Genomic DNA, 13,381 nt, shown 5'->3' with positions numbered 1-13,381 from the left:
CTATTCCTAAGCCAATACCAAACTGTTTTGATGGTTGCTGCTTTATGGAACAATTTAAGATCTGGTGCTGCTAGGCCACCATCCTTCACTTTTTTTCCATTAGTTCCCTTGATATTCTTGACCTTTTGTTCTTCCAGATGAATTTTGTTATTATTTTTTCTAGTTCTATAAAATAATTATTTGGTAGTTTGATTGGTATGACAATAAGTACATAAATTAATTTAAACAGAATCGTCATGTTATTATATTAGCTCAACCTACCCATGAGCAATTTATATTTTTCCAATTATTTAGATACGACTTTATTTGTGTGAAATTTATAATTGTGTTCAGATAGTTCCTGCGTTTGCCTTGGCGAGTCGATTCCCGGGTATTTTATATTTTCTAGAATGATTTTAAGTGGAATTTCTCTTCCTAACTCTTGCTGCTGGACTTTGTTAGTAATATATAGAAATGCTGCTGACTTTGTATCCTGCAACTTTGTTATTATTTCAACTAGTTTTTAGTCGATTTTTCAAATAGTTGATTTTATGTGATTATGGATAATTTTAATGAGTTAAGAAATGGATTTTTCTTAGCTTTATCTTTATTTTATTTTAATAACGAATTTCCAACGTAAGTGTTCCAAAGTTACATGATCCATATCGTCTTCCTTTCTTCCCTTTCTCGTCCTGGAGCTGACAAGCAATTCAATCTGGGTTGTTCGTATATTGTCACACAAAATGTATTTATTTGGTTTTATGAGATTACAATGAATAATATGAAAATTTTATTTCGAAAAAAAAGTATTATGAAAAAATATTATTCATTTTTAAGTGAATAATCTCATAAAACCAAACCTCCACAACATATCTCCAAATAAACAAGTGATAAATCATATGTTTCCACCTGCTTTCCTACTCCCACAGTTCTTTTTCTGGAGGTGGAGAACATTCTTTATCCCAACTCCCTTAGAATTGTCCTGGATCATATACTGCTGTTAGTAGAAAAGCCTATCATCTGCTGACAACTCTGGGTAGCCTCTCTTTCTGCCGTCAGCAAGGGGTCTCAGAGCCCCAAAGTCCCAAGATTCCCCTCTCCTTTGAGGCTTCTGTCTCTCAGATGAGAAAAGCTCTACGTCCCACAAGCCCCCTTGCTGTTAAGGGGCTCCATGAGGAAGAACATTGCCAAGCTGGAGAGTTGCTTCCTTCTAAAGGAAGGCATGCAGGATGGCAAAGGCCTTTGAGGCTCAGTGCAAGGTCCTGGGCCTGTTTCGTGTGGAGAAGAAGAGGAGGACGTGATGGCTCTTTGGGCCCCGGAAGGCCGGGACAGGCTCTGTTTGGCCCAGCGTGGCTCTGTTATTACTGAAGACAATTTGGTTGGAAGTCTCGGCGCCTCTTCCGCCTTTCCTCCGTGCGTTCTCCTCTTTCCACTTTCATCCTTAAGAGCCCTCCGGAGATCTCGGCTTCATTTTTCCCTTGAGAAGCTTCCTTGGAACCATCGAATCAGGTGACCCAGGCCCTACCCCGACATCCCACCACAGGGAAAGATCTTCCAGGGAGGCTGCTCGAAGGCCTCATTGCCTGTGGCCGCCTCAGCTCTTGACTCAGCCTCAATCAGCAAGCGTTTACGAATCGTCTTCTGTGCTGTGTTGGGTCCCCAACAGGTCATGCCTTTAAGGAGTCGACTCTCCATTGGAGTGAACGGCTAATAAATGTGCCTACTATGGGCTGGGGAGACAATGCAGGCGAAGAAAGGCAGCCCCTACCCTCAGGGAGCTTACAGTCTAATGAGGCGGAAAAAGAAGTGTAACGATGAAAAAAATGAAGAAAAATAATACTTTCGTTCCCATGGCCCTGTCGGTAAAACATATAAGACCACGCCTGACTCTTCCCATATTGTCTGTGGAGTCAGCAAAGGGGAAGTCAAAACCGACTTCCCAATATTTAAAGCTGGGCCACGTCGCCACGTCCAAAACAGGAAACCCATCGCATCACGGAAAATGTAGTCTCAAAGTCCCCCACATGTCCACAGGAAGTTTGTCAAATACTTTTAAATGGAAGCCCCAGAATTCCCAATAACACAGAAGCAGAGGGAGGGGAGCCCTGGCCCGGGGTGTGGTGGACAGAGTCAGTCAGAAAAGTCCCCAGTTAAGAAATGACAACGTCCTCTTCCTCCTCCTCCTCTTCACCATCATCATCATCATCATCACCCAACACTTTCAGGTTTCCAAGGGGTCTCACAAGTCATTTCTTAATCTGTCCTCACAACAGCTCTCAAAGGTAGGAACTATTAGGATGATCCTCATTTTACAGATGACAAAACTGAGGCAGAGCTGCTGCTGTGACTTGCCCAGGGGCACACAGCCAGTAAGCATCTGAGTCTGGATTTGAACTCAGGGCTTCCTTCAAATAATAGATATAAGTGTGTTGGGGGAGGGAGAAGTCAGCTAGAGGAGGTCAGAAAAGGGTTCATACAGAAAACAGAGCTTGAGCTGAGGAGTTTGGGAGAAGACAAGAGATTCTAAGGCCAAGATAAGGGATGGAGGCATTCCAGACCTGGGAATGAGCCAGGGCCAGGGGGGTGGAATGTTGTGTGAGAGGAGGAACTCCTAATGACTAAGGCCTGCAGGCCTGCCAAGGGAAACACAGTAGGGGAAGTAATATATAATAATGTGGCTGGAGAGTCCAAGGGGGTCCTCAAGTCATGGAGTCATAGAAAATCCTGGAGGCAATAGGGAGCTATGGGGGTTACCTGGGGAAGGTGGGGGAGGGATGCGTACTTTAGGAAAATCCCTGAGTGGGAGGTGGAAACTTTAACTCCATAAACCATCAGATACCTCATTAGCACAGTGAAACATGCCACACCTCCCCCTCTACTCTACAACTTCCCCCATTAGAGCATGAGCTCCAGGACCGAGACGAAGCTTGCTTCCACGTGGAGGCAGGGCGGATGGCCACAGAATGTGTCTGCCTGTGGCTCCCGGGAGGGAAGAACAGTTCTTTCTAGAATCTTGCCTGCCTTTCTCCAAGGGAGACACGCTGCCCTTTCCTGCTCTTTCCCGACCTCGGCCTGACCACACTGCTCCCCTCTGAGAGAGGAGGCTGCCAGACCAGAACGACACGTAGGCGTCACCCCGCCCCCCCCCCAACATTGGGGCGCCTGAGCTTACTTCCTGAGCCGGATCCTCCTCACCCAGCGCCAGGCCAGAGAAGATCCCAGTGACCGAGGGCCTTCCACTAGGAGTGAGAGAGCTCGGCTCAGTCAAGAGAGGCCAAGTGGACCTCAGCCACAGGTCGAGAGCCGTCCTCCTCCCTCGTCCCCTCCACAGACTCTTCTCTTGAAGTTAGGCGTGGAGGAAGGTCTCCCCTGCTTCTGCGCATCGTGGCAGCCTTCTCCTCTGCATGTGCTTCAAGGCCAAATGGGGGCTCGACGTCTTCGCGAGGCATCGGAAGGGTTCTTCTCCTCATTGGTTCTCTTACCAAGCTGGGTTCCGGGATGCGGGATGGCAGGGACTCGCCCCCTGCACAGGAGGGAGGACTCTCCATCAGCGACTTCACGCAGCGGCTCGTTGGCCCTGTGCTCACAATCCAAGCTAGGCCGGATGGGGAGCTCCCAGCAGGTTGGCCACAAGAATTCAGATCCGGACGCCTCCTGGAGCATCGATGGGTTCGGGGAACAGACCTTTGGCTCGGGAACCCCCCGATTCCTCGAAGAGGGACGCGATCTCCCTTCGAAGAGGGCGGCTGGCCAGGCGAGCCCTCAGTCCAGGCAGCCTTTCCAGCTGGAGCCCGGACGCTCTTCGCGCTCATTCACCAGCCTTCCCGGCCCCCTTGCTTGCCTCCATCCCAAGCCAGAACTTAGCATCGGCTCCTTAGCCACGCCCAGGGACAGGAAGGACTTCAGGGTCGCATCCCATTGGGACGGGGCTCCTCCCAAGCACAGGACTGTGACCCCACCGCGGGGAGCTTGTGTCTGCGAGCTCCGGCCTAGACCCTGGCCAGGCTGCTGGCCACTAGGCTCATCGCATAGGCTCGGGCTGGGCTCTGAGCCGGTTCTCCTGGGAGCAAGGCAGGCCCGTGGGGCTCTCCAGAGCATTTCCTCACAAGCCACAGAAGAGCCGAGTGGCCCCGACAGCCCCTGTTTTGTCTTTCCAGGCCCCAGACTATAACTACAGGGCTGAGGTGAAGAAGCTCATTCCCCACCTCCAGTTCTTAGATGAGGTGCCTGCCAGCCAGACCTCTCTCCAGGCCTCTCGAAAGCTGGACAAGGACTGGCTCATCGTCAAGGAGTCCATCAAAGAAGGCAACGTGGTACAGAATGGCGCTCGGTTTGGTACATGGCTCATTCAGCCCTTCGCCTAATGGGGAATGGGGTGAGGGACCCCTGGCGACCCCCTCGTTTGGCAGAGAAGGAAACTGGGGCTCACAGGAGGAGGAGGACATGGAGAGTGAGGTTGAAAAGGCTTTGAGGAGGCAGCTGGGTGGCTCAGTGCACAGAGCCAGGCCTGGGGTCAGGAGGTTCTGGGTTCAAATCTGGTCTCAGACCCTTACTAGCTGTGTGACCCTGGGTAAGTCACTTGACCCCCAATGCAAGGCCCTTCCTGCTCTTCTGCCTTGGAACCATTACACGGTATTGATTCTAAGACAGAAGGTAAGGGGTTAAAAAAGGAAGGAAAAGAAGAGAGAGAAAGAAAGAAGGAAGGAAGGAAGGAAAGAGAGAAAGAGAGAAAGAAAGAGACAGGGGAGAGAGACAGAGAGAGCGTTTGATTAGCAGCGAGGAAGAGCCCCGGCAGCTTTCTGAAGCAGCCTGGGTGGGCCACTCCCAGGCCAGAGTCAGAAGCAGGGGCAGGCTTGGCCCTGTTTGAGACCCACCCCAGAGTCCAGCATCTTCTCGCCCAGTGTGGCTGCTCTGATGCTGGGGTGGCTTAGCACACGCAGGCCCGGAGCCCAGAGAGAAGCCGCTTCATAGCATCGGAGAGATCCGCGGCCTGCCCACCGGCCTGCCCGGGGCTCTGCCCACCGTGCTGGAGGCCTCCCCCTGGCTCTTGGCACCTCCTCGCTCCCTGTGGCTTCTGAGAAGACAGCTTGAGGCCGAGGCAGGCCCCGGGCCCCGCCTGACCCCACTTCTCTCTGGCTGCCTCTCCCGCAGGCCCGGTGGCAGGGCAGAGGCTCAGCCCCAGCCTGAGGCTGTCCAGGAGCCCCCTCCCCCCCGCCTCCCGGCTGTGGCCCCTCCACATGGGCCGGCTGCCCTGGACATCCTCGCTGGCATCTCCTGGCAGCCCCTTTCTGGAAGCCTTAACCCCCGAGGAGCTGGCCTCTGACTCCGACTCCAGTGACCTGACCCATGGTGAGCGTCCCTCGTGGGCAGGTGGCCGGGCGGGCACGGCGCCCCCCAGACTCCGCTCCCTTCCTTTGCCCATCGCCGCTCCCTTCCTTCTAGGCGTCAGCCGTGTCCTCTGCGGAAACCCCATCAAAGGCCTGCAGGAGCGCCGGCAAAAGCTTCATGTAGGTTTCTGGGGCCCCTTTGGCGCCCGCCCGGGCATGCCATGGCCCCGACACCCCCTAAAGGCCCCCCGAAGAGCCCTGAGCTTGGGGGAAGCCAAGGAAGGAGCCGAGATCTGGGTGATGGGGGGGGGGAAGGGCCCGAGCTTGCCAGGGGAATCACGGGGGCCCAAGGGGGCCCTTCTGGCACGGAGGCTCATTCCCCAGGTGAGCGCCGTAGGTAGCACTGCTTCCTCGTGGCTGGGGCCTGCTCCACACATGCCTTCCTCCCCAACACCCATCAGCCTGTGGGGCCAGAGCCCACCCGGCTGCTGCTCCCTGGGGGTCACACTGCAGAGCAGGCCCAGGAGGCGCCAGGCCTGAGGGCACCCCAAGGCCCGCCAGACTCCAGCCAGCCTCTGTCGGCCTCCCTCTGGAATCCCAGGCCAAGGAGGGAGCACAGCCCGAAGCTCCCAGATCCCGCTCTGTGTGGGCTCCAGCAGGCCCCCCCAGCCCCAAAGGACTCTAACGGCGCCTTCTTTGTTCCGCGGCTTGTGCCCCCAGGAAGGTCAGCCGGCCCCTGGTTCTTCCACCACTGGGTCCCAACCAAGGCCACCTTCTGCTGCCCCTCAGGATCCCAGTGGACTCTCCACTCCCCAGGCTTTAGCCCTGGGATCTGGGAAGTCACCCAAGCAGGGCCTCGAGCCCTCTGGGAGGGAAGAGGAAGGCCCGGCCTGGCCCCCAAACCTCTGGGCAGAGATCAAAGCTTGGAAGGAGCAGCAGCAGCAGCAGCGGTGAGTTGGGGGGGGCCTCGCCCCTTCATGGGCCGCCTAGTGCTGGAGGCCCGGAGGCTGGCTGTGGGCCCAGGGCAGCTCCCCAAAGGCCGAAGGCCAGGCTTCGGTCCTCCCTTCGTGCAGGAAGGAGCTATCGGTGCCACGGACCGATAGCAGAGAGATGGCGAGGGTTCGGGAAGAGATTGCCGGACCCTGTCCCAGGGCCCAGAGGGAGGCAGAGGGGAGCAGCCACGAGCCCCAGGACCACAGAGGCCGTCGGGGCTCATCGCTTCTCCCTTCCCGCACGCTAAACGGGCCCTCCGCTGCCTGCCTCCTCGCCCTCCACCTCTAACGCAGCCTTTCCTCCCCGGGCCTCCCGAGGGGGGCACCAGGCAAGGGGACCGCTAGCAGGCACTTTGGGGAACCAGGCAGGAAGCCTCTTGGCCTTGTGGGAGTTGGCGCTCATGCTGTGGCTCCCATGGCCCGGGGCCTACTCTTCCCGTGTTCTCCAGCAGCCGGGAGGGCCTTGAGGGATGGCGAGGTTCAGCCCTAGGAGGATCCCCTGCCCTTGGCTGCCCTGCACCGCTCGCTCTCATGGGAGGAGGGGGGAAGCCTGGCCCAGTTCCCACACGGCCTCCCCGCCAGGCCTTCTGGCTTCTCGAGGCTCCCTCTGGGTGGGCGGCCCTTCCCTCGGCCCCAGATCGGTGCCTGGTGCCAGAGCTCTGGGTGAACAGGGCCTTCGCCCCGGACACCGCGGCAGAGAGCACGAGGGACCCAGGTAGCCCACGGGGAGAGCAGAGCGTTGTCTCCCAGTCCCGGGTCCCCGTGGGGTCGTTCCCGGGGCCTCCCCAAAGCTCTGCCTGACTGATCCAGGCCAGCAGAGTACAGGGGCGAGTCCTGCCCCAGTTCCTCCCCCAACATCTCCGCCTGCCTGGATCCCCGTTCCCCCCCCGCCCCCGGGGCTCCGCAGGGCTCCAGGACGCTCCCTGAGCGGGCCGCTTGGCCCCTTCTCCCAGAGGGAGGCCGTCTCCGGCCTCGAACCTCCCCTGCCCCCCTGGCCAGCACCTCCTCCTCCAGCTTCTCTCACCCAGACCTGGCTCTCCTAGTGTGGGCCCCAGCAGCCTCCTTTTGGCCCCTGCCAGGCTTCTGGCTCAATGCCAGAGGGCGGGTGTTTCTGGGGAGAGGGGGGTGGCCACCTCGGAGGGGGAGGTTGAATATGCTGCTGGTGGGGAGAAGCTCGCAGGCCTCCCAGCTGTGCTCCCAGGAGGAAGAGGACGGCTCCGTCCAGCTGAACGACCAGGAGGAAGAGGAGAAGGCCAAGGCCAGGAGTCCCCTCAGGTCTTGCCCAGGCTCCCCAAGCTCCACCGCAGGTAACTTTGTGCCTCACCCTTCTCCTCCTTTTCCTTCCTTGACCACTACTGGTTTCCCTTCTCGGTCAGCCTCCTGCACCCGAAGGCCCGGCTTCGTTCCTTCTTCCCTCCTTGGGCCCCTCGACCTCTTCTCCAGTAAGGGCCGCGCTTTAGCACAGAAGCTGTGGGTAGAGGGGGGGGCGCACGTGTTGTGGAGATCCCGCCCGGGGGCTCGCCGGGTCTTGTGCTGGGGAAAACGGACAGGTCAGACCAAGGGGCGATGGATAAGGAATAGACAAGGAACCCTGGAGGTCCTCTGACCCAATCCCTGCTTTTAATATTGAAGGAGGACACGGACCAGGGAAGGGAAGGGAAGGGACTCGCCTGAAGTCCCAAAGCCCCATCCCTCCAGGGTCTGTGCTCTCTCCCCTGCACCCGCTCCCAGCTCAGACCTCCAGAGCTTACAATCTGAGAGGAGGGGGCCGGGGGCAGGGGGGGGCCCTCTGGGCTTCAGGAAGCACTCGCACCCACCACACCTAGTGAGCAGGCCCGCTGTACCTTCCGTCTGGGCCACTGACTTTTCTTTGCTTGTGATCCCGCCTTCTCTAACCCTCTTCCTCTTTCTCTGCCACCTGCTCCTTCTTTCTGGTCTCAGATAAAGAAGGGACGCTTTCCCGGGACAAAGTAAACCCGCATGAGTCGTCCTAGTGCCTGGCACGTAGAAGGTGCTCAATAAATGCTCGTTCGCTTCTCTTCTCTTCTCTTCCCACCATCTTCCCGAGCGCAGTGCCTGCCCCCTCTTCCATCTCCACACTCTCACCAATCTCCGGTGTTTCCCTGCCGCTACAAATACACCATCACCTCCCGGCCTTCCAAAACCTCCTTGATCTGCCTGACCCACAAGCTCTTCTCTGTTTCCTGGGTAAACTCCCTGAGGAGGCCATCTACAGTTGGAGCCCCATTTCGTCTATAATCTCTGCCATCCGGCTTCTGAAGTCACCGGACGGCCAACTCTGCCCGCTCCAAAGTGACTGTCCCTGCCATCCCATACCCCCAGGCCGACTCCCTGTAGCACCTGGACCTGCAGGCCCCAAACTGGGGACAAACAACCCAGAGTCGCCCTTCAGGCCCATTTCAGAAGCTGGGGTTAAAGAGAGGATCCTTCTCTCTCCTGGTTCAGTCTGTGGCTTCCACCATGGGCAAAGCACGGAGAAGTCACCAAAAAAGGAACCAGTTGGCCAATTAAAGAGGGGAGGGGGTACAGCGGCCTCCATGTGAGGCAAACTGGGCATGCTCAGAAATTCATGTCCATGTTGGAACCGAGTGTGCCTAGAGAAGCCTGGTTCACACACTGCTAAGCTGCAGATTGAAGGAGGGCCAAAGACAGTTACAGTTCCTGCCCTCCAGAAGCCTCCAGTCTAATGGGAAAGGTAGCAGGCCACCAACTATGTACAAACAAGCTGTAGGCAGGACCAGGTAGGGGTGATTCCGGAGGAAAGACATGAAGATTAAGGAGGCTTAGAAAAGGGTTCTGGGATTTGAGCTGCGATTTGAAGGAAGCCAGGAGGCAGGGATGGGGAGGGAGAGAAGGCCGGGCCTAGGGGGCGACCAGAGAAAATGCCCAGAGGCTGGAGAAGAGCCTCCAGGAGGCTGAGCAGGAGGGAGGTGGAAGAAGCTGGAGAGCAAGAGGGGCCCCATGTCAGAAGGATGTGAGAAGCCAACCAGAAGACTCTCTATTAGCGCTAGCAGAGCCACTGGAGCTCGAGCGAGGCGACATGGTCAGCCCCGCTCTTTGGGAAGAACACATTGGCCGAATGAAAGATGAACCAGAGAGGGCAGACACTGGAGGCAGGCAGAGCCCCCCAACAGCTCCTACCACAGTCTGGGCATGAGGTGACGAGAGCCTGCACCGGTGTCCGAGAAGAGAAGGGGGCATGTTCAAGAGATGGCAGGAAGGGAGAATCGGCAGACCTTGGCAACAGATTGGATGGAGGGGATGAGAGAAAGTCGAGGATTCCAGCAAGGTTGGCAGCCTGCGGGACCGAGGTGGGCGGCGATGCCCTGGCAAGAGAACTTGGGACGAGGGGAGTGCGGGCAAAGGGACCAAGTTCAGTTTTGGACGTGGCGCGTCCAAGTGCCTTTGGCACATCCAATTTGAGGTGTGAGAGGGGCCCCTTGCCGGGAGCTTGGGGCCGAATCATGGATTCGAGAGTCGTCTGCAGAGAGGCCTGGGTCCATGAGAGTTGGTGAGATCACATAAAACCGTAGGGAGGGAGGAGAGAAAAGGGCTCAGAGAGAGCCCTGCAGGACACCCCGATGGCGCGTGGGCGTGACCTGGTCAGATAGCCAGGCCCAAGGGAGGCCCCTAAGACCAAAGAGCGGAGAATATGCAGGGGGAGGGCCCTTGAGTTTGGCCCCTGAGAGATGGAGGGAACAGTTTCAACTGAACAAGGAGCTCAAACTTGGGAAAGGCAGGAAAAGAAGTGGAGGCTCTGCTTCTCCAGGCAGTTTAGTCGGGGACGGGGAGGGAATTGCTCTCGGGGGTCGTGGAGGGGAGACCGCAGAAGCAGCCGAGGCGGGGACCCAGCGAGATCACGTGTGCGTACAGGGGAGCCGCCCTTGCAGAGGACGAGCCAAGGAGGAGATTGCGGCAGAGGGTGGCGAGCCGAGGGAGCTCCCCGCCAACGGCCAGTCTTTCCAGTGAGGCTGCAGACCAGGGGCTCGCCTGGGAGGGTAGCGAGGGAGGCTTGGGCAAGTTTTAAGAAGGTTCGAGAAGGGATAAGAAACTAGAAGAGCTGCCACGGAGGCTAGGAGCGAGTCCACCAAGGATGGCCTGGCAGCAGTGAGGGCCCTTTGAGATCCCATTGGGCAGAGTTTCATGGTCTTCTCCAGCCTTGTTCAGCAGCCCGTGTGTAAGAGTGGGGGCACCAGCGGGTGGCAGGGATCCAAGGCCGAAGCGTGGCTGGGCCACGCGGCTGTTATGCTAAGAGGACAAGGGGCAGAATAGAGCTCAGCCAGCTCACCGGGGCATCACCAGGGGGCTAGGAAGGGGGTGTCGTCGTCCACAGGACACCGCCTGGTGGAGAAGCGCGAGAGGGAGGAATTGGAGCGGCCAGAGGACGAAGGACGTGGCGTAGGGCAAAGGCAGAGGGCGCCCCGGCGGGATGGCAGCAGACGGGCCAGGTGGCGCACTGTGATGGCAAGGCCTGGCCCTCTCTGTAGAAGGCCGAGGTGGCCGGAGGAGGAGGTCGTCCTGGGAAGCAAACTCGGCACCCCAGAGACGAGGAGGCTTGAAGCAGTGTCAGGACTAATGGGCGCGTTTCCTCCCAAGGGCTGGGGAGGAGAGACCGAAGCAGGCCCCGAGCTCATTGAGGAAGGGGGACCTTCCAGAAGGTGGGACGGCACGGACTGAGGGAACCCCAGAGGAGGGTGGGCTACTGAGTCACAGGGGCAGGAAGCAAGCCGGGGAGTGGCAATGGGGGCCGTGGAGGACTCCAGCTGCAGTTCAGGGGAAGGAGGAAAGACATCGCCAGTTGGCCAAGGCGGTTGGAGAGAGCCAAAGGGAGGGTTTAAGGTGAAAGCGAAGGAGCAGCCAGTCCGGAGAGCGCTGGGGGGGGGGGGGAGCGATCTGGAGTAGAACTTGGGGCCCTAGAGAGGTCCTAGGGAGGGAGCTGGGAGTAAGGGAGCCAGGCAGTGGAGGTGGCCAGTGCAGTGATGGCCGAGGGCTCGGGATCCCCAGAATGGAAAAGGCGTGAATACTGACTAAGCATGGAGGAACGGGCTCCGGTCGATTCTTAGTGCCTGGGTCCCTGGAGGCCTAGGCAGGGGCACCCTTCATGGAGGTCACCCATTCAAGAGCTTCCCTCCAGGTCCCGCTTCAGCACAGGAAGTCATGCTGAGTGAGGTCCGGGAGGTCCAACTCAGTAGACGGAAGCAGAATAGCTTGGGGGAGTCTGGCAATGTGAGGTCTGCTCGGGACCCCGGAGAAGATTCAGGGGGGCAGAGGCCACAGCCTGGTGCCTCCCATCAGGGCCTCGTCTCTTGAAGGCCTCCTCGCAAGTCTTCTGGGTCTATCATCCTCTTCTCTTGGATCCCTCCTCCTGTGGCCACTCCTCTGTCTTCACTGTGGGATCTTCCTCCAGGTCACGCCTTCTCACTGTGGCTGTCCTGGATCCTCTCTCTCATCCCTCTGGACCAAACAGCCTTAACTCTGCGTCAGGGATCCAACCCTTTTGACAGGCTGGTAAACAAAGCTGTCGACCCCTTCTCGGCATAACTCGAAAGGAAATAAATTCGATTGAAATGCGCTTACCAAAATCTTTCATGAACCCCCTAAAATCGATTCGTGGACCCCAGATGAGGAGCCTCGGCCTTCTCCTCTTTCTGTCCGGCAGACGACGCGGCCCCTGTGAGTTTTGTTGTCATCTTTCTGCAGAAGCTTCCCACGTGCAGCCAGCCGGCCCTAATCTTTCTCCCGGGCTCCGGGCTCACATTTCCAACTTGAACTGAATATCCTCGCACCCCTTTTATCCACCCGCAGGCCCTCCACTCTTGCTAACTTGCCCGCTGCCTCTCTTAGTGCCTGTCCCCCCCATCTTGGCACTCAGGGGCCAAGTTTTGGCATTTGAACCTTCCCAACATCTCTGATATACGCCTTTCTCTCCTCCAACGTGGCGCCCACCCCTCGGGCCCAGCCTCCACTAGACGTCCAAAGGGCAGGTCTGACCACATCCCCCCAGACTCGATGTTTAGGAAAGCCTCCCTTTCAAAGCCTTCAAAGGCACCCTGAGCCCCTCTTCCCTTTCCGGGCTTCTTGCACCTTCCCTCTCCCCTACCCCATCCCAGAAGCCAGTTTACCGGCCTCTTTGCTGTTCCACACACCCCGCCCTCCATGTCCAGACTCCAGGCCTTTCCCCTGGCTGTCCCCCATGCCTGCCACTCTCTCTTCTCCGTCTGCTGGCTTCCTTGGCTTCGTGGCTCTTCAGGAGGACTTTGCCCTCTACCTGTTCTCCACACGCACTCTTGCACGTGCGTACCCCTGCTGCCTTTTCCCTCCAATGTTACCTCTGTTTACCCTTTATGCCTTGTTTGTTCTCCCGTCAGACCGGAAACTCCTTGAAGGCAGGCTTGTCTTTTGCCTTTCTTTGTCTCTTCACTGCTTCAGCTTCACACGGTGCGGTGCGGTGCGGTGCGGGCTGGTGAGAAGGGAACAGGCCAGCTGCGGGGCTGGCATCACAGTCTTGACCCCGTGGGCTGCTGGTCTTTGCTTGGGAGGCTCTCCGGGGTTCCTTGGAGCCAAGAACCCCCAGTGCCTCAGCCGAGACCCCTGGCCATGGGCTGGAGGTCGGCCCGCTTGGCCCTGGGACACCTGGAGGTATGGGGTTCTTCCCCCAGGGAGCACCTTAAGCCAGAGGAGGGCAAGGACCCGGCGCCCAGATTGCGCCCCCAAGAGTGTGAAAGGGCATCGGGCCTCTCGGTCTTCCCCCTGCTGAGCCCGTGTCCTCCATTGCTTTCCAGATCCTCCCAAAGTCCTGAGCGGCAGCAGATGGCTAGCCGGGCCCAGCTACCCCCTGGCCCCTTCGGCCCTCAAGCACCCCTCCCCTCCCCCATTGCCCAGCCCCAGCAGACGCTCCAGGTCAGAGCTCCGGGGCAGGCGCCTGAACCTCAACCTCACCGTCAGCCCACTGGCCGGCTCGGAGTCGGGGGCCCATCTAGGGGAGAGGCTGGCCATGCTGACTCCCTTCAGGTGCCTCACGGCCCTGAGAAGCCCAGGAACCCAGAGCCACCCGGACGCTCG

At 58.1% G+C, this 13,381-nt stretch overlaps 1 protein-coding gene across 1 annotated transcript in view; it reads left to right on the top strand.

Moving 5' to 3' along the window:
* LRRC56 (leucine rich repeat containing 56) overlaps positions 1-13,381 on the top strand; it is a 35,068-nt gene that overhangs the window by 21,012 nt on the left and 675 nt on the right. The window contains 10 exon segments of the mRNA XM_044682091.1: positions 4,137-4,314; positions 5,131-5,328; positions 5,422-5,486; positions 6,096-6,260; positions 7,500-7,639; positions 7,702-7,740; positions 10,009-10,271; positions 11,727-11,827; positions 12,749-12,782; positions 13,102-13,330. Coding sequence (XP_044538026.1) covers positions 4,137-4,314; positions 5,131-5,328; positions 5,422-5,486; positions 6,096-6,260; positions 7,500-7,639; positions 7,702-7,740; positions 10,009-10,271; positions 11,727-11,827; positions 12,749-12,782; positions 13,102-13,330 — 1,412 coding nt within the window.

Source organism: Gracilinanus agilis, chromosome 6 (assembly GCF_016433145.1).
Source record: "Gracilinanus agilis isolate LMUSP501 chromosome 6, AgileGrace, whole genome shotgun sequence".
NCBI classification, from domain to species: domain Eukaryota; kingdom Metazoa; phylum Chordata; class Mammalia; order Didelphimorphia; family Didelphidae; genus Gracilinanus; species Gracilinanus agilis.
Note: the sequence above shows the minus strand (reverse complement) of the source record. Positions and strands in the feature narration are given on the sequence as shown.